General features: G+C 45.8%; 1 protein-coding gene across 4 annotated transcripts in view; it reads left to right on the top strand.

Moving 5' to 3' along the window:
* NUGGC (nuclear GTPase, germinal center associated) overlaps positions 1-19234 on the top strand; it is a 46363-nt gene that overhangs the window by 16851 nt on the left and 10278 nt on the right. For all 4 annotated transcript variants that reach the window (XR_014019193.1, XR_014019194.1, XM_081269873.1 and 1 more), the window contains exons 8-13: positions 3692-3867; positions 5467-5485; positions 5665-5754; positions 12607-12712; positions 13313-13446; positions 17177-17341. Coding sequence is in view for 2 of the 4 variants with exons in the window: in XM_081269873.1 (XP_081125999.1) it covers positions 3692-3867; positions 5467-5485; positions 5665-5754; positions 12607-12712; positions 13313-13446; positions 17177-17341 (690 nt within the window). In the remaining 2 variants the exon portion in view is untranslated. The remainder of the gene's footprint in view (positions 1-3691; positions 3868-5466; positions 5486-5664; positions 5755-12606; positions 12713-13312; positions 13447-17176; positions 17342-19234) is intronic.

The following is a 19234-nucleotide window of genomic DNA, read 5'->3' as shown; positions in this document are numbered from 1 at the left end:
TCCATCCCTAGTGCAGCCAGCTGTGGTGGAAGGCGGTGGTCTGGATGGAGGTCCATTCCTTCCACCAAAGGCTCGGGTTGGAGCTCGGTTCCCAGCAATGGAATGCTCAGTCACCTCCAGATGTGAGAACCAACAGAGCCTTGAGGGCAATTAGCAATTCACACCTAGTGACCAGAGGTTGAGGTGTTCTGAGGTATCTCATTGTTCATTTATTATCACACACATGTAATACACTAAGCCAGAGGAGGCAAAGATCATGGCTAATAATGACAGTGGACATTTACTGAGCATTTATTCTGTGCCAGGCACTGTTCTAAGTGAAGTAAATTGCACCCATAACAGATATTTTAGCCCTGGGGGGCTTCTGCTCTTAACTCTTACTCTATTCTACAGTTCTCTCCGTGAATGAGAACTCAGAGAATGACCTATTACATTAAGAATCGCATACACTCATCCCTCAGGGTCCATGGGGGTTGGTTCCAGGATGCCCCGTGGACACCAGACTCCTCAGATGCTCCAAGTTCCTCATATCAGATGGTGTAATACTTTCACATAATCTACGCACATCTGTCCATATACTTTAAATCATCTCCAGATGACTTATAGTACTATACAATGTTAATACAAATAGTTGTTGTATTGTTTTAGGGAATAATGACAAGAAAATGACACATTCAGTAAAGATGCATATTTTTTTTTTTTTTGGTACTAGGGATTAAAACTAGGAGTGATCTACCCATGAGCTACATCCCCAGCCCTTTTTTTTTGGGGGGGGGGAGACTAGGCCTCCTTAAGTTGTTTAGGCTGGCCTCAAACTGTCTGGCCTCAAATCCTCCTACCTCTGCCTCCACATCTGTTGTGCACCACCATACCTGCCACAGTTTTTTAGAATATTTTCCCTCCATAGGTATTTGAGTCCTTGGTTGGGGAACTCATAGACATGCAGGGCTGTCTATATGTGTGTCTGTAATGTTTAAAGTGAACAGCAGACAGTAGGGCCTGCCCTTCTGGGAGCATGTACCCCTCCAGCTACAGACAGTTTCTGTGTCTACTGTCACTCTTTACTCATACTCCTGTATTGCTTGTGTATTTTGCACAAACATGTATGGTGTTTACAACTAACTCGTTGAAGCAAAATATAACGAGATTGAAGGAGAAGCAGAGCCTTCCCACGAGGGCCTTGGAGTCTCTTAGAAGAGGTAAAGCACACAGCACGCAGATGACAAGTGAACTGGAGGCCATGAGGCCCTTTCCCTGGATGGGGTGTGGTCAGATACGCTGGCCACTCATCACAGCCCACAGATCTGACTGGAGAGGCGCTCTGAGGAGGTTGGCTAGAGTGGGAGATGGTTCCCAGAGTGCTCTGCTTGGCAGGGGCTCCCCTGCATTCCTGCGGTTTCATGATCGCTTCTCGTAAGGAGTTTCTGAAGATCTCCCTGTTCAGGGAGAGGAGAGCACAGGGACACATCTCTCTGGCTACCAGCTTTGCCTTCCCTAAAAACCATCACCAATTCAGACATCCTTGGTCTGCCATCTACAACTGGGTACTTTCAACACGTCACCTAACCCCTCTGAGGCCCATTCATCATGGGGAGATGGAAGTGGGGGTGGCAGGTACCATCGCACCCACTCCTGAGTCCAGTTGGTCTTGTTCTATAGATAAGATTTGTGTGTGTGTGTGTGTGTGTGTGTGTGTGTGTGTGTGTCTCCCATGGCTCTGACTTTATCAATCCTGGCAGTTGGGAGCTTGGTGTAAGCCCCCCAGTTAATGTGCTCTCCTTTTCAAATTCTCCAAATTCTGTCTCAGATCACAGCCTTTTTTTTTTTGTTTTCATGTGAACATACACTTAGTAAGCACCTGTGGTTTATCAGAACCATAGGAATTCGAGGGTCAAGAGGGCCTGCTCCCAAGCAGCTCCCAGCTGGTGTCCTTCGTCTTCCTCACCTGATTGGATGGTTGCTGCCCTCCATGGACGCTGAGCCCCAAACTCTCTAAATTGACTGTAATTTGTGAAGTGGGAGGGGGGCAGTGATTGGTTTTTTCCTCTTGTTTAAATGAAAGACAATTCACAAATAGGTAAGGGCTGGAATCCATAGTCACAGGGTCCTAAGTAGTCTTTATCTCGCAGGGTCTGTCTTCTTCTCCCTAGTTCAAGGGTTTGTCTAACTCATAAAACCTAAGCTTCTAAAGCAACAATCTGTAGAGCCAAGAGGCTGTGGACACAGGGTAGGGTGTATTGAGCAGATGGGGTCTCCAAGTCCCCCACTCTGAATTCCACCAGAGAAGTTGTTTTTAAAATAAGTTCATGTGTTGGGATTCTCTCCAACCCACTGACTCTGAGCTGGCTACCGACCCAAGGGAAGGATGCTGGAACTGCTTGGTGTTAAAGGAAGTGGATAGAGGGGACGTCCTTTGAGGAGAGGGTGGCAGGTTGTGCCCCAGCCGGAAGTTAGGAAACATGCTCTCCACTTCAAATTCTACCACTCACTAGCTGTGTGGTCATGGGCAAGATGAATTTGAAACTCCCTGCTGTAGGTTAATGTATCTCAATTTTGTGTCTTTTGGAGTTAGATAACTCTTTGTCACAGGGTGCTGTCATGGGCATGCAGGACATTTAGCTTTTACCCACTATTACCCCATGTTGTCACAATTAAAAATGTCTCCAGGGCTGGGGATGTGGCTCACTTGTAGAGTGCTTGCTCAGCATATGTAATGCCCACATTGCCAGATATCCTGTAGGGCACACAATCTCCACTAGTTTAAAACCACTGCCATAAAGCAAAATAATGATTTAATTATCAATTCACAAACTTATCATAGCTTTATGTGCAAAGTACTGTCTTGTCTTGATCCCTGAGTTGGCTCAACTTTTCATTTATATGGAGATAAGAGAAGCAATACAACAAGAGAAGCATCAGAGGCAACCCACATTGGCTTGTCACATGAGAGTTGCACATTTAATAAAGTAGCATTTATGCTATTATGATGTGGTATCATGTGTTCCTTTCCTTTGCAATTTATAATCCTAAAGTGCCTGGCTTCCTGTTGCCACATGGTGGCCATATGCTAGACATGTAGAGACCATCAAACCTCACACTGAAGATGCAGGTGATAGACAGGTTTGGGGTAGATGCATAGATGCACTTCATTTTCCTTAGAGGACAATTGAGATGAAGCAAGTGAGTGACAGTTTTGGGATGAGAGGACTTATTTCTTGAATTCTGTCACTCAACCATACCACAGACATCTGCAAAGCTCTGGTAATGGCCAAACACGGTGCTTGGGGTGATGTGGATTCCAAGATGAAGGGTACAGACAGCCCCTTTCCTTACTGGGGGCAGAGCTGGCCCTGCACAGTAACTGTCTGAGAGGAACTATGGCAGGCAAGTCCAGGTGGTCTAGGATGCTGGGGAGAGGCAACCAGCCCATCTGCCGTGGTCCCGAGTGGCCCTGAAGGATGAATGGAGGCTAAGCAGAAGTTGTGGCAAGTGCAGAGGCCCCGAGAGCTAAAGAGCAGGGACCTGCATGCAGCTCTGGCTAGCTGGTGCAGAGGGAGGAGGGAGGTGTGCGTGAGAGACAGGACAGGAGGCAGGGTGTCTGGGGAGTGGACACAGGTGATCCCCACGGAATCATCCTCCAGAACCAAGCCATCATTCATGCTCTGACCCCTGCTGTGGGCATGTTCCACAGACCATCGATAAGTGCTCAGCGATCTGGGTGATCAGCGACATAGAAAGAGTTTCCGGAGGGAGAGCCCATGAAGACCTTCTGAATGAGAGCATCAAAGCCTGCCAGCGAGGCTTCTGCAGGGACGTTGCCTTAGTGGTCACCAAGACAGACAAGCTCCACCTGCCGGAATATCTAAGGTATAGTGCTGGGCTTGTGGGGAGGAGGGTCCCAGCTGGGGACTTTTCTCCCTGCATCCTGACGGTGATAAAGACAGAAGTTGACTTCACCTCCACTTCAGGAAATGACTGTTGGAGTGAAGGAGAAGCCTGGGTGACTTACTGGGACATTAGGAGGTCCCGGGAATCAGAATCCTGGGTCTCTACCTTCCAGATAACTGCTTAGTGCTAAGCCAGCTATCCCCTATCCAGCTCCAGGGTGTAGGCTTAGTGCTAAGCCAGCTGTCCCCTACCCAGCTCCAGCACGGTGGCACACACCAGTCAGTATGCAAACGGCACCCCTGGGTCGTGCAGCATTAGCCCTTGCCCCACAGAAATGGAACTTGTAGATGCCCCACAACTAGGAGTCCATTCTGTAAAACTGTCTGGCCTGGTACAACTTTGAAGGATCAGGTTCTGTTTCAGATTTTTCTCCTCCTGAGATTTTTTTAACTCATCTGCAAAAGGCCCTTAAAGTTTTAGAACATTGGCCCAAAGTGAAAGTGTTCTCTGAGAGTTACAGTCTAACCGCCAAGAATGAAAGGTGAGCAACATGGAGCCTGGTGGGGATTAACAGAGGTGGGCTTGCATGCAGATCTCTGATCCCCCAATGACTGCAGAGACTGCACCTTATCTTCCGTATTGAGACACTTTGGGTGAAAGGTGGACCAACAGAGGATGGGTGGGTGTGCACTGCGATGCCCTGGGCACACTAACATGTGGTCACCATGCAACCTTGTGGGTGCTTCGCTGCTCTCACAAGAGCTTCTTCGCCTGCCCCCTCCACCGTCTCCCCCAGGCCCTCTGAAACTCAAGTCTGCCGCTCCAGGAAGTCACTTGGTCTCCGTTGGAATTTCAGCTTCATTTTTCTTCACTGCAGTTCCTTCCTACCCACCCTCCCCTCATCAACGAGTAGTGTCTCAAGCTCCCCCTTCCCAATGCCAACACTAAACCTAAACAGAATTTAGTCAGATTCAGTAACTGTTTATTGAACGCCATGGTGGGCTGTGGATTGCCCCATCTCTGAGCTTACAGTCTCAAAGAGGGTTGAAGGTTGTATGAGAAGGACAAGCAGAGCTGTGTGACCCCAGCCTGAGAGGACTGCCTTGTGACTGGGACAGGGAGGGAGGTCACAGGAAATTTCGCAAAGGGCATTGAGAAATAAAGGCACTGTTTTCCAAGTGGACACTGGAGGTAGATCAGAAGAGGGGGCTTTGCTAGGCGTGGTGGTGCACACCAGTCATCCCAGCAGCTCAGAAGGCTGAGGCAGGAGGATTGGGAGTTCCAAGCCAGCCTCAGCACCTTAGCAAGGCACTAAGCAACTCAGTGAGACCCTGTCTCTAAATAAAATAGAAAAAAAAGAAAAAAGGGATGTGGATGTGGCTCAGTGGTTAAGTAACCCTGGGCTCAATCCCCGGTATCAAACAAAACAAAACAAAACAAAAAGAGGGGCCTTTGGACCAAGGAACTTATACAAAGCCACCGAGGTGGCAGACCATACTGCTTTCAGGGAAAGTTAGAGGACTGCTGGGTCATGTGATGGAAGTTCAGTAATTGTGCATTTTTCTGATTTTATTTCAGGGAAAGAAAGCTGGGAAATGTAAGTATGGACCAGTTGTTTTTAAATAATACTTTTTTTTGCCTGATACTACATAATATTAATATATACCGATGTGACTGGGTCAAATGAAGATGGCCCCATTATCGTGCAAACTGTCCCTCCATCACGATTGGAAATGCTGGCTTCTTTGCATGCTTTTATTTCTTTTTACTATCTAGCAAGCTGTTCAAAGTCAGCGAGAGGCTGTTTTGGAAAGAAATGAAATGATAAAGCAACAGAGGAGTAGAAATCTCAAGGAAAAACTGAAGGTGAGTTTACCAATTTTCCTATGTATTTTTCTGCTTCACCAGATTTTGAGAAACAGATGTATATTTGGTCCTGCATGGTAGCAGGGTCATAACTTTGGAGTGGACAATTTGAACTTCAACTCAGTCCTACTCCTCAATGTCTCTGTGACCTGAGGCAAGTGACATTACCTCTTTATGCTTCCGCTTTCTCATCTATAAAATGGGGATCCATCATATCTGTCTCTATGACTCTTGGAAAAATTGCATGAGGACATTGTCTATTGAGAAAGATGTCCCAAGTAAGTCAGGGCTCCCCATCCAGTTTGAGATGCTCGAGGAGGAATTATGGAGCATTGTGGGAACTCGGGAAAGATATCCACTCACATGGACAGTAGGTAGGGGTGGTCCTGGGAAAATGTCCCAGCCTCTTGAGCAGAATTGTAAAGAACCAAGAGTCTTTAGTCAGGATAAGACAGAGTGGAAGGCGTGCTCAGGGAACAGGTAAGAACATGTGGACTTTGGTCACTGTGTTTGGCCTCATGCAGGTAGCTTTGAACGGCTCAGTAAAGGGAATCCTGGGAGATGAGGCCAGCACGGTTTCCCCAGCTTGAAAAATCATTCTGTGGACTCTGTGTTTTCTTAAATTATTTTTGCTATTTTGTCACTAAAATTATGTAAACATAAAACTTCTTATTATGCAGTCTCAGCTATAAAACTGAAACCAATTTTAAGATGAAACGTACAAAAAAAAAAAAAAAACACCACCATAAACTATGTCAGATGATATGGATTTGCCAGAACCAAATCTTCAGTTCTAGGCTCAGCGGTAATGTTAAGGTGAGATTGCAATAAATCACCAAGTCCATCTTAAAGCAGGAGAAGGAAACTTTATTCACCAGTTGGTGGTCCAGATCCACCAGCTGGCAGGCCAAGGGGTGGGCTGCAAGTCTATACCCTTCGACCCCCTTCCAGGGTTTGAGTACACCTTTTATTTTTGCTATGTTGTCACTAAAATGCTGTAAACACAAAACTTCTTATTATAGCAGTCTCAGACAGCTATAAAACTTAAACCAATTTTAAGATGAAATGTACAAAAAAACCACAGTAAACCTGCCAGAATAGGTCCAAAATCATATTAACGCATAAGGGGCTGTTGCTAGAATTCAAAACCATAAGCAAACATCATGAGGTCTAAAATCATAAGCAGAAAAGAGAGTGGACCAAAACATCCCTAGTTGTGTACAAGTTAAAAAATGCTTACTAACATCTAGACAATCAATCTCTGACAGGGTACATTGTCCAAGAAAAACGGGAACCAAAGAGAGAACACTTTTACATTGTATAAGAATAGTCATTTTGTGTTGACAAACATGCTATGCTTAGCAACTGTTGATGGATACAGAGGTGGGGCTTTTCCTGGGAGAAGCATTTCTTACATGATGTGGAGTTTCAGGGTAAAACAGAATCTGTTTGGTCATTGCCCATATAGCCTGGCCCATAACAGTAAAATATTTGACCGCTGTCAATATCTCTGTATTCAATAGCTTTCTGCATTGTGACTTCAATGCCATTGAGGCAGGAAATGTTGCCTGTACTACATGGACTTAAGAAACTCAGAGCTTTTGTTTCTGGTTCAGGATGATAAGGCCACATATTTGAGCCAAAGCCTTCTGCCAAGCAATCAAATGCCAGCCTTCATGAGGTGATAACTCAGCAAAGCTGTTCTTAATCTTCTGGTCTTGTTGGCATTAAAGAAATACCCATTTTATGGGGATCTAATCATATTATTTCTGAAACTGGAAATATAAAATACTTCAAGGCATAGTTCCTAACAGTTCTTTGCTAATAAACGTGGCCACTCAGTGTGCAGGAGTGAAGGTCTGTGCAGCAGTGCTTGGCTCCTGGGGAAGCTACATTTCTTGTTGAGGGATGCAAGTTCAGGTGCGAAACCCATGTCTTGGGTGGCCAGGTAAAGCCTGAATTTTCCAACCACTGTTCCTTTTTATCTTTTTTTCATAACTAGGGATTGAAACCAGGGCCTTATACATACTAGGCAAGTGCTCTACCACTGAGCTACACCTCCAGTCCTTTTTATTTTACTTTGAGAGAAGGTCCTGTTAAGTTGCCTAAGCTGGCCTTGAACTTGAGATTCTTCTGCCTCAGCCTCCCTTTGCTGGGATCACAGGTGTGCACCACTGCGCCCGACTCCAGCCACGATGTTTGTTTGAACAATTGTGAAGCTTTTGCTTGTACTACATGCCTTCACTTGGAGCAGATTTAATCTTAATCATAGGAAATATGAGGAAGAAAATATGAGGAAGAAGTGGGCTGACTACAAGGCAGTCATTCATGTAGCTATAGGTCAATATTTTTTAAATTATAAAAATGAAAATTATAAACAGTAAGGAAAGAGCTTGTAGATCAAATGGGGACTCTGAAGGCATCAGAAGAGGGCCAGTGAGGTGAGGAGGGGGGAAGAAGAGAGTGAGGAAGGGAAGGGCTCAAGTTTCCAAGTCTTAGACAGGGACTAAAAATCCCTCACTGGCTGCAAGTTGCAAGGTCATGAGCATTCCTCATGCTCCATCTGAAGCTGGATTGCTGTGGGCTGTGCCAGCTCCTTGTTCCAGAAGCTGGGAGGCCAAGAGAAAAGGAGAGGGAAACCTCTCTCTCTCTCTCTCTCTCTCTCTCTCTCTCTCTCTCACACACACACACACACACACACACACACACACACACACAATGTTCTACACACATTTCCCCTCCTGCTATTCAGAGCAGTACTCGCTCTGGTGCTAGATGGAAGGAGTTGAAAGGGGCTCCCTGAAGGTGATCTGCTCTCATACCCTTTCTGCAAACCTTTTGAGACTCACATATTCCTTAGTCCATTTGGGCCGCTCTGACAGACACCATGGAGTAGATGATTCACAACCACAGACGCGCATTTATCACAGCTTCGGATTCTGGGAAGTCCAAGATCAAGGGGCTGGCACATTTGGTGTCTAGCGAACACCCGTAGAATGAAGGGCATCTTCTGGCTGTGTCCTCTCACAGTGGAAAGCATGCAGAGCCCCTGGGGCCTCTTTCCTGAGGGCTCCACCCCACCACCTAATCACTTCACAAAGGCCTCCTCTGAAACCATCCCCTTGGGGCTAGGATTTGATGTATGGATTTTAGCAAATACAAATGTTCAGTCCAAAGCATCCAAAATGATTTGCTTCATTTTATCAAGAAAGTCTGTTCTCTAGTAAACATTTGAAATAGAAAATTAAATTTACTAGGAAAAAAATAATATTAGCATTTTTTTTAAAAAAATATAGGGTTTAACACTGTCTTTTCACCAGATAAACCTAGGAAAACTTTCCCTTATCCCCCCACAGTGGACCTGTGGAATTTCCTAGACTCCAGGAGAGAACTATCATTAGATTTGACATTTGAAAGTTTTAGAGATCCAAGCAAAGTCTGGAAGACGGCCTTTCCTAATGTGTGCGATGAGGAGTGTGTGGAGGCCAGTCCTGATGGCCTCACAGCATGTGCCCTGTGCCTCCCTGGCCTGTGGCTGGCTCTGAGAGGACCCTGTGCACACAGAGACTTCCTGGGCACACTCAGAACAGTCGCGGACCAGGGATCTCCATTAGGCAAGTGCAGCACATACTACCTGCCAGAGTAGCTCACTGTAGAGGAAACACTGTGCTGGGGAGAGCAGAAAGGTGCCCCCTTGCCTGTAAGAGGGCATTTCAGGTCCCAGCATCACAAGCCACACCTGCAGTTACTCCTGCAATGCGAACAAAACTGGTCATTCCCCGGTTCATTCAGCTCATCGTATGTTGTGCATAAATGACAGGTTGCCTGATTGGAATCATTTGCATTAAACTGTCAAAATAATCAGGAGCCTTTAAGCTCACTTTACAGATCTTACTCGATTTCTTTGTGCTAAAATTCTTACTTTGATTAATGCTCCATCAGCATATAGAGGTGGATAGATTTGAATTCTTTATAAAATTATACCATGTTTATATCAAATTATATTTCTGAAAACACTGTAAACTGTAATCACAAGCTTTTGTCCTTCAAATACCTTTAAAAGCAGGTGCAATATACACATATCATTGTATCTGTAAAGCATTTCTAAAATTCAACATAAAATAATTTATACAACGGGTTTGACTCATTTCATTATCACCTTTATAATTATTTTTACACCTTCTCAGGCTGCAAGCTTCCTCATAGCCTCCTGGGAAGCAAATATTCATGTTCCAAAAAAAAATTCTAAGACATCATCAATTTTAAGGCATACCATTGTTTTATATTTTTAGAAAACAAAAAAAAATGCAATGAATTATGATATAATGCTTTGTTATTAGATTTTTATTTTATGTTATCAAAAGAGCAGTATTAATTCTTTAACATGATTTTTAAAGATTATTTATACTCTTGTGCACTAAATATAATGAAAACAGCCAGGTGCAGGGACACACACTTGTAATCCCAGTGACTCCGGCGGCTGAGATAGGAGGATGGCAAGTCAAGACCAGCCTTGGAAACTTAGCGAGGCCCTAAGTAACATAGTGAGACTCTGTCTCAAAGTAAAAAAATTTAAAAAGCTGGGTACTAGCTCACTAGTACCCAACACAAAACAAAAAACAGTAAAATATATTGGTTAAGGTATTTTTTTCACCACTCTTTCATTAAGAGTCCAACTCATCTAGGTCAAGTCTTAACTCCAAGTTCTTTCCCCTCTAAACCCTCCTCCTCATCCTTTATACCCTCAGGAGCACTAGGGATGCTGCATTTCTTTTAAGAACACTCTACTGTGGTCTCTGGGTTTTTTTCTCAGGCCATTGACCTGCCTCCTGCTAATTTTGATCTTGAAAATGTTTTGGCTGGGTGTGTGACAGGCGGTAGTCACTTTTCACCTATCTCAGTACCAAAACATAACCTGGCTTCATTCACACAAGGTGTCTCCCTTTCCTAGGTCTTAGGAGGTGCTAGTGTTGCCTGCAAGAAAACTTGGAATCAAGGTGTAGTTCACGAACCAGCGGTGTGTTTTTCACTAGTATCAAGTGTACTCTTCACTTTTCTGTTCCCAGGCCTTCATTATAAATACATTTCAATGCTGAATTCTAATATAATCTCCTTGAAGACATTTTAAATAGCATATAAATAGAGTCGCACCAACAACATGCCCAGCTCATTTGAGGGAGGGCGATAGGTATAGCTGTGACCAAGTGTAGTGACCCGTGTGTAGTGTGTCAGTTGCTAGGGCTGCAGTAACAAAGTACCATAAAACGTGTGACTTGGGACAACAGAAGTTTGTTTTCTCACAGTTCTGGAAGTCAGAAATCCAAAATCAAGGGATTGGCAGGGCTGTGCTCCCTGAAGGCCCAAGGGTGAGTCTGTGCCAGGCCTGTCTCCCAGCTTCTGGTGGTTCCTTGCCTTGGGGTGGCACAACTTCAGCTGTCACATGGCATTCCCGGTGTGTGACTGATGTACATCTGCAGCCAGATTTCCTCTTCTTGTAAGGACACCAGTTTTATTGGGTTAGGAGCTCACCCCACTCCAGTGGGACCACATCTCCATTAATTTCATCTGCAATGACTCGGTTTCCTTAAAAGGTGAATTTCAAGGTACTGGTAATGTAGGACCTTAACATATAAATTTTGGGAGGCCAGGATTCAACCCACAACACGGGGGTTTTTGGCGAAACGTGTTACCAGTGTGTTTTAAAGTTGCCAGAGGTTTGGCTTCTCACCAGTCCCAGAGGACCACAGCACCTCCACTCAGCGCTGTCATACCTTTATATCAGAAAGAGACTGACAGCTGTCCCATCCTCCACCTCTCCCAAGTACCCATGCACACCTTCTACTTTTTTCTTTTAAGTAAGAAGAATGGAAGATTATGGAACAAAATTTACATGTGATTCTAGTGTGACTTCTGGTGATGATATTTTGCTAATGATAATTTTTTTCTCACATAATTCTTAATTCCTTGACATTTAAAACCATCATGTATACTTAAACATTACTATATATTAAAATGATTATTTTATGTGATTATTCACTAACCACCTGGATAAGAAACTTTCACTTTTTAGTGTTGTACTGGGAAATGTTTAAAAATCAGCTCTGTGTTCAAACAACAGCTAGCAAAACATGCAAAAACTCTGATTTGTTCCATTTGCCGATTTCTATGGTGTAAAGCCTCTTGCCATTGCCAATACCAAGCTACCAATGTGCTATTGCTGAAGCAGAGTTGGGAATCCACGTGCCAGTCGGCCGTTGCCAGTGGTGGGCTTTTTACTCACTTATTGATTGATGGATGGATGGAGTGATGGCTGGGAATGGAACCCAGGGCTTCTTGCAGTTTTAGCACATGCTCCACCACTGAGCCACATTCCCAGCCCTGTGTTCCCCAGGCTTCTTTTTCCAAAAAGGATCCTAGTATTTCCCCCCTCTGAACACTCACATACACTTTTGAACCATTTTCTGTGTACATCCCCTTTGAGAATTAATTTTTTAAAACAATGTTTAGTTGTGGTGGACACAATACATTTATTTAATTAATGTATTTTTTATGTGGTGCTGAGGATCGAACCCAGTGTCTCACACATGCTAGGCAAGTGCTTTCCCGGCCCACAAGAGTTGATATTTTTAACTCCCAAGGAGTTAGCTCCAATGCAGTGAATTCCTTACAACCTATGACCTGAGGAGTGGACGCTGGCAACACAGGACATTTAGAATAGGGCCTGTCCCTTCCAGGGCTTTGACAGAACTGAAGGTGGGTGAGCTGAAACTTGCCAAAGGCTCTCGTGAGGGCTGTGCCGCATTTCCTTTGCCACGGTGACTTACTCTGTTTCCTGTGTGCCTCTCACTTCAGAGAAAACTGCCAGCGGACTCCAAGGCTCTGGAAACCTCGGATCTGGTGTACACAGTCAGCGCCCAGGAGTACTGGCAGAAGACCCTCCTCACCGAGGAGGAAACTGGTAATTTATATTCCTTATCCCATCACTAAAATTCTTAAGACTAAGTTTGGCACTCTGAATAACCTGTTCTAGAAATTTCTGTGCCATAGGAAAAATTTTCTCCAGCTTTCCAGTTCTGTATCTATTAATACACACACACACACACACACACACACACCCTAACAGAGGGTTAGGACAAAGACATGTTCTGCCTAAAATCCTACACATCGGAGGTTCTTGTTGCTTGCTACAGCAAGCTTGGGTGTTCTGATGTTAAGGGTCACTTGGCTTAGGTAGAAAAACCTAGGAGAACCACAGAGTTAAGCGCCCTTGCTTCAACTCTACAATGAATGCAAACCCAAAGAAAAATACCCATTCTTTTTATAGCCAGTCTGTACTTTTCTATGAATTTTATTTTGAATAGCTAAACCAAATTAATATTAATAACCATTGCTGAGTTACCTTTCACTGTTGTTGATCCCAGACGTGAAAAAATGTCCTTCAGAAAGCTGATTGAGGAGGCAGCCAGCTGCAAGGGCCAAATGATCTTTCAACGTGTGTGAATTCTGTTCCATGCAAACTTGACCTTTTAAAATTGTCTGTGCCGTCTGTGAATTCCAGAAATCCCCAAGTTAAGAGAATACATCAGGAAAAGGCTCTTGGACGAGAAGAGGAGGATGGTGACCAAGTATGTTACTGAAGCCTTTGGCCTACTGCTCCTCACAGACAGCTTCAACTCCACAGAAAACCTGCCGGTATGGAAGTCGCCTGGGCCATCCGTCCATTCTCTCCCTCCCACCTGGGCAGAACATTCCCTTTGCCTATTAGAAAACTATGATGAGGAAGAGACAAAGCCCAGAGAATCTAAGGGGACAAAAAGATAATGAAACGGTTCTAACTGTAACATTTGGATAAAATGGACAGATGGGCCGAGAGGAAAATGTAAAAGCAGTCTGTGGTAGCTTTCCACTTCTCCGAGACCCAAGCAGGATGGAGGAGTCTGTGCAGGATGGAGAGGGAGACTTCCATGGAACGCAGATGACTCTCGGCTATCTTGGAGAGCCACGTCTGTACACACAGCCCAAACACAACACATCTGTCCATGGGTTTCAGCAAAGTTCAGGCATTTATCTTCCCCATCTAGAATGCAAGGCCTTTGAATGGCCAGAGAAAAGTTACATTTCTCATGGCAACAAATTTATCTCTCTGATGGATGACTTTTTAAAAACGCTAACAAGAGAGGTATAAGCTACTAAATTAGAGGCTTGGGAGAGTTATAGATGGAAAACAATCCCTTCCTTTAATCAATCAAAGCAACCACTTTGTTTCTTTATAAGAGACTGAATACACAGACAACAGCAGACCATATATAAAAATGACTGCACCCCACACCCTGCAGAAGCTGCCCAGCCGGCCACTATAATAACCAGGCCAGGAAGCTGGTCTTGTACCACTAAGTCCGACTTACAGGAGGTCACACTGCCAGCTCTAGCAGTGAGCCAGGAAGCCACACACTGACTGTCACAGTCAGTGCCTAAAGGCCACTACTTGATCAAAAGCTCCTCTAATCCTTACCCCTGCTTGCAACTTAGGGCCAGCTAGGGAAAGCCAGTGAGACCCTAAGCAATCACATGGATGTCAGGCCTCCCGCCTCCCAGGCCAACAGCCTCCGCTGAGGGCACACCCGCAGCCTTCCCTCTCCTCCACCATCAAGCTCTCCCTCCCCTTGGCCTGCCTTGGAGTCTCTGCCAAATCCAAGGCCTGGAGCCGCCCCCTCCCTCAGCCAGGGGAGTAAGCAGCCATGGCCTTTCCCACTTGGTTGATCCTTATTTATTCCACCTTGCTCTCACCTGTCAGATATGCATAATCAAGTTGTCTGACTTCTTGCTGTGCCCGAACTGGGAAGGGCCAAGAAAGGTCCTGTGAGAGGTCAAGGGGCTGGTCCTGTAGCAGGCAAAGCCAGTCTGTGATGAGCTGCGGCTGCCAGGAGGGGTGGGTCCTGGAGACCCACTTCCGTGAGATATAAGCGATGCCAGCTGGAGAGCTTTGCAGTCTGGCCACAGGCCTGCACTGGAAAAGAGTTGGATAAACAGCGGCACACAGGGCAGCATTCGCTGTCTCTTTCATCGAACATGGTGTGCTTTGTTTTGGCCTAGCTGTGTGAGACAAAAGCACAACTCCTGAAATCTGAGATTTTCTAATTTGACATTTATGCTCTGAAATAGTTGAGGAAGGGTTTTACCTTCCATCTTTCTGGAAAGTTCTTCAGGGTGACAGCTGCCTCTCTGCCCAGCACAAGATTGCTCTTGGAAGTGCTGATGGAAAACAAATCAGCTATGGTGCTGTGTGTGGTTGGTTCATTTGTAAATGCAGGACAGGGCATTTTACAGTCAAACCTGGAAGTGCCCTGCCCACGTGTTCTCTGCTAACTCAGGTGCAGCTGCCTAGGGGCTCACGCCCATCTCTATGGCCAGAGCCAGGCCATGGAAGACACAGGGGGGCGGGGCTGCTTGGCCGGCAGCTTTCCTCAAAATTCCTGGGCCTCTGACGTTGGTCTTGGTGTTGATTCTTTGATGGAAAGTTGGAAGGCAAGAGCTTTGTCAGTGCCTTTGACTTCTGAAAAGTCAAGTCTAAAAATGTACATAATTGATGATTTCTTCAAGTTTGTGATCCAAACCCAAAGTTTAGAGTTGGGTAGTTAGTGCTTTTAAATGAGCCATCATTGCTTCTAAAAATCAATAGGAAGTTGATTATGAGGCCTTAGTGTCTCATGAGCCCTGAATTTATTCACACCAAATGCCAGGCTTCCCCCTTGTTACTGTTCTCTCACACCCAGCTCTTCCCTCTCTTTCCCTTCTTATGCTTAATCAGTGGGGATTTATAGTGAGACGTGAGGCTTTCTTTCCATGACCTCTTACTTCATTTTGATCACCAGCAACCCCACAAGTTCTTAAGAATATAAAGGATATCCAGGAAAAAAAAAAGTTATGGCTTACCGAATCCTCACTAGTTAAGTCTAGGAGAATCCCCAGGTGCACCAGGAGGTCTACAGCCTGCGCCCTCAGAGCTATGGAGTTGGAGGCTGTTTCCACCATCAGCCAGCTTGGTTCACTTGCTTTGAAGATGATGCTGTTGACAGGCAGGGGAGTCAGTCGTCTGTGTGAGGTCGCACATCCACCCCACAGCTATTTCCATCTGTTTGGAATAGAATTGTAAATCCTGCATTATCTAGCATCTTCTCCATATCTCTGGTTCACTGTGCACACGTTCATGGATCGTGCCCCCCATGCCATGCCCTGGATTAAACAAACACCAATGAGAGTCTGTCCCTTCAGCAAGTGCCTAGTCCAGGAAGGAGTCAGGTGGGGTGAGGGAGACATGCCATAACACAGCAGTGTACCAAACATGAGGGCAGCTCAGAAGGGGCCCAACCCTGATGGGGGGTGGGCAGTGGAAGCATCACAAGGGAGGTGACACTGGAGCCTTGTCTTGAAGAATGAGAAAGGGGAATTTCTTGTACAAGGGCAGAGGGCTAAGAGGGACAGTGTTGGGGGGGGAATGGTAGCAAGCCAGGGGCAGGGACCTGGGAACCTGGGGAGATGTGTCAGGCAAACAAGACAGTGGTGCTTGCTGAGTGCCTACTGTGCAGAAGTGCCAAGCCAGGGAGTGGGCCTTCCACCTGCTGCAGGCACTGTGGGGTGCGCCAAGGTTCTCAACAGGACGAGTTCCCAGTTTGGAACCAAAGTCAAGGCTGGCCTTTGTGGTCACGCCCTTGTAGGCATTACTTTCTGATAGGGATACTCTCTGAGACAGGTGTGCTTAGCCAATGTCATCATTGTGTGAATGTGGTAGGGGTACTCACCTAGGTGGTACAGACCCTGCACACCTGGGCTGTCCTAGAATCTTAGGCCACTGTCACGTATGCCCTCCATCATTGACCAAACCATTGTCAAGCATGTGTGGCTACATATTTTTGTCCCTGACTAGACTGTACTCTTCTGTGCAGAAGGAACCATGACTTTATTTCCGTGGTCCTGTAGCTTTGCTGTTCAAAGTGTCATCAAGGGCCCAGAAGATCAGCTCACCTGAGAGCTGGCTAGAATGCAGAATCCCAGACCCTTGGATTTTATGATTCCCCAATGATTGTATACACATTAACACTAGAGAAACACTATTCTCAAAACTGCTTTGTGAAAGCCCATTCAATGTTTGTTAAGTCAGATGTCATTGGAAAAATCTGTTTTAGTAACAGTTGGATTGCTATTTGGATAATTACTTCCCCAAATAGCCTGGTGAATTTTACACCCAAAAGAAGCTTCAGTGAGCATCTGTTGTTCTGCTCTCCAATCCCACAGAGCCTAAGGAGGTCTGTGCACTGAGGGGTGCCTTCTGGGGACAGCAAGGGGAAGTCACCTCCAGGCAATGATCTCAAACTTAATCTTGTGTTGGTGGCTGGCCTGATGCTCCTTGTGACCTCGCCCCTAGAATGAACATTTGCACTTGAGCAGCCTGCGGAGATTTGTGGAAGAGAGGACAGAGCTGCTGGAGAGGACCATTGAGCAGTGCTTTGCCCACATCGAGCGGCCTCTGCAAGAAGGGGTCCGGGTGGCCAGGACTTCCTACCGACGCATCCTCGGGGCATGCCTGGTGGTGAGTGACCCTTTCCACAGAAATCCTGTGCTACCTGGGGAGATCAACCTGATCCCCAAGCTCTTTTCACATCACCCCCTTGCTTTTAAAAGAAACAAGGAGATAGAAGAGAGTCAGAGAGATTGAAAATTGCAGGTACACCAGCACAGAGCGGGGCTGCTCACCTGGGCATGTGGGCACCAGGGCAAGTTTGCGGTTCAGCAGGGGCACGGTTGGAATTTAGGGTCTAAGGATCTTGCTTTGAGTGCCACCTCCACCAAACATCTACTACCCAGACCTGGGCAAGGTGCCCAACCACTTAAGACCTTACGTTCATAAAAAGCCTCTCATTCCTTTCTTCTGTAGAACTGGATGCTAAGAGCTTGCCCTACTTATCTTGAGCTATTGATGTCAGTGTCAATTACATTACACAAGAAGAAAGCATCTTGTAACCTCTTACTTGTATGCAAATTGTGGTTTTCTTTCATAATTAGCAGTTTGGGGTTCCTAAGGGAAAATACAAGCCTAAGGTAGTGTTTATCCAAGACTAGGAGGTGAAAGAGGCCCATTGTGTAGTCTGCTTGGGCTGCCATAACAAAACACCACAGACTGCGCAGCTCAACAATAGACTTCCTTAGAGCGGGAGGCTGGAAGTCCAAGATCCAGGTGTTGGCTAGGTTTGTTTCTCCCAGGGCCTCTCCTTGCTCCTAGACAGCCACTTTCTCACTGTGTCCTTGCCTGGTCTTTGCTCTATGCGCACCCTGCTGGTGTTTCTCTTCCTATGAGGACACCAGTCCTACTGAATGGGGGGGCCCCTACCCCTTATGACCTCACTTATTTTTGGCCTCAATCTGAAAGGCCCTGTCTCCAAATATAGTCACATTAGAGACTAGGACTGCAATACGTGAACTTCCAGAGGAGCAATTCAGTCCACAGCACCCACTAAGAGTAAGGGGTAATGAATGACACTGCCCATGTGGCAAGAATCACAAGGATGGCTCTAGGGCCAGGAGCAGGGCACAGATGGCATGTTGTAGCTGTTCTGAATGAGATGGAAAGTGGAACGTCAGCAGTGAGAAATACCTGAAAAGGTGTGTGAGGGGCTCTTCCATTTCAGTAAGCCTTTTCGCACTCTTGGTGATACTTGCTCTCCACGTGTTATTTCCTGCGTGTTTCATGTAAACGTTTGTTTTGATGTCTAGATCAGTAAGAATGTGTGCTGCAAGGGGGATGCCAGAAAGCAGGAGATGCTTTTAGTGTGAAACAAAGAATGAGAAAGTGAATTCAATCGGATGGTCCTGGGGTCAGCGGGGAGGACTCCAGGGCTTGGGTGGTGGAGAATGAGGGCGGGGTGCCTCCCACCTGGCTGGGGGTGTCGTGTGTGCGTGCGTGTGCTCATTCATTCAGCAAACACAAGAAAAAGGCTCACTCCGGACCAGACACTGCACGCTATCCTAGTAAACCCTCACAACGACTCCTGTGGCCTACATCCTCATGAGTATATTGGTTTTCCAACCTTAGACTGAAATATCGCTGAAAGATCAGTGGTACTTCCATAGACAGAGCAATGCAGGGGAAGGGTGGACGTTCACAGGAGGACACATTTGGGAGCCTGCAGATGAATCAATATAACTGTAACTTAAATTTCTCATTTTCCAATAAGAAAAGCAAGGTAGGAAAGCTTGTTAAGAAGGAAATCAGATATTCCTCAGGGATCAAGGAAAATTATGATGAAGAAAGGTCACTGGATTGGACCACTGAGGGTATTCAGTGTTGACCATGGAGTAGACAGCCTCCAAGATGGCACCCAAAGGTCCTCACTTCCTGCTGTCCCCCTTGTGGATTTTCCTCCCACACCTTGATGCAGGCTGGTCTCTATGACCAGGAGAATGCTGAAGAGATGCCAGTGTGTGA

This window comes from Spermophilus citellus (genome assembly GCF_964194105.1).
Source record: "Spermophilus citellus genome assembly, chromosome: 16".
NCBI classification, from domain to species: Eukaryota; Metazoa; Chordata; class Mammalia; order Rodentia; family Sciuridae; genus Spermophilus; species Spermophilus citellus.
Note: the sequence above shows the minus strand (reverse complement) of the source record. Positions and strands in the feature narration are given on the sequence as shown.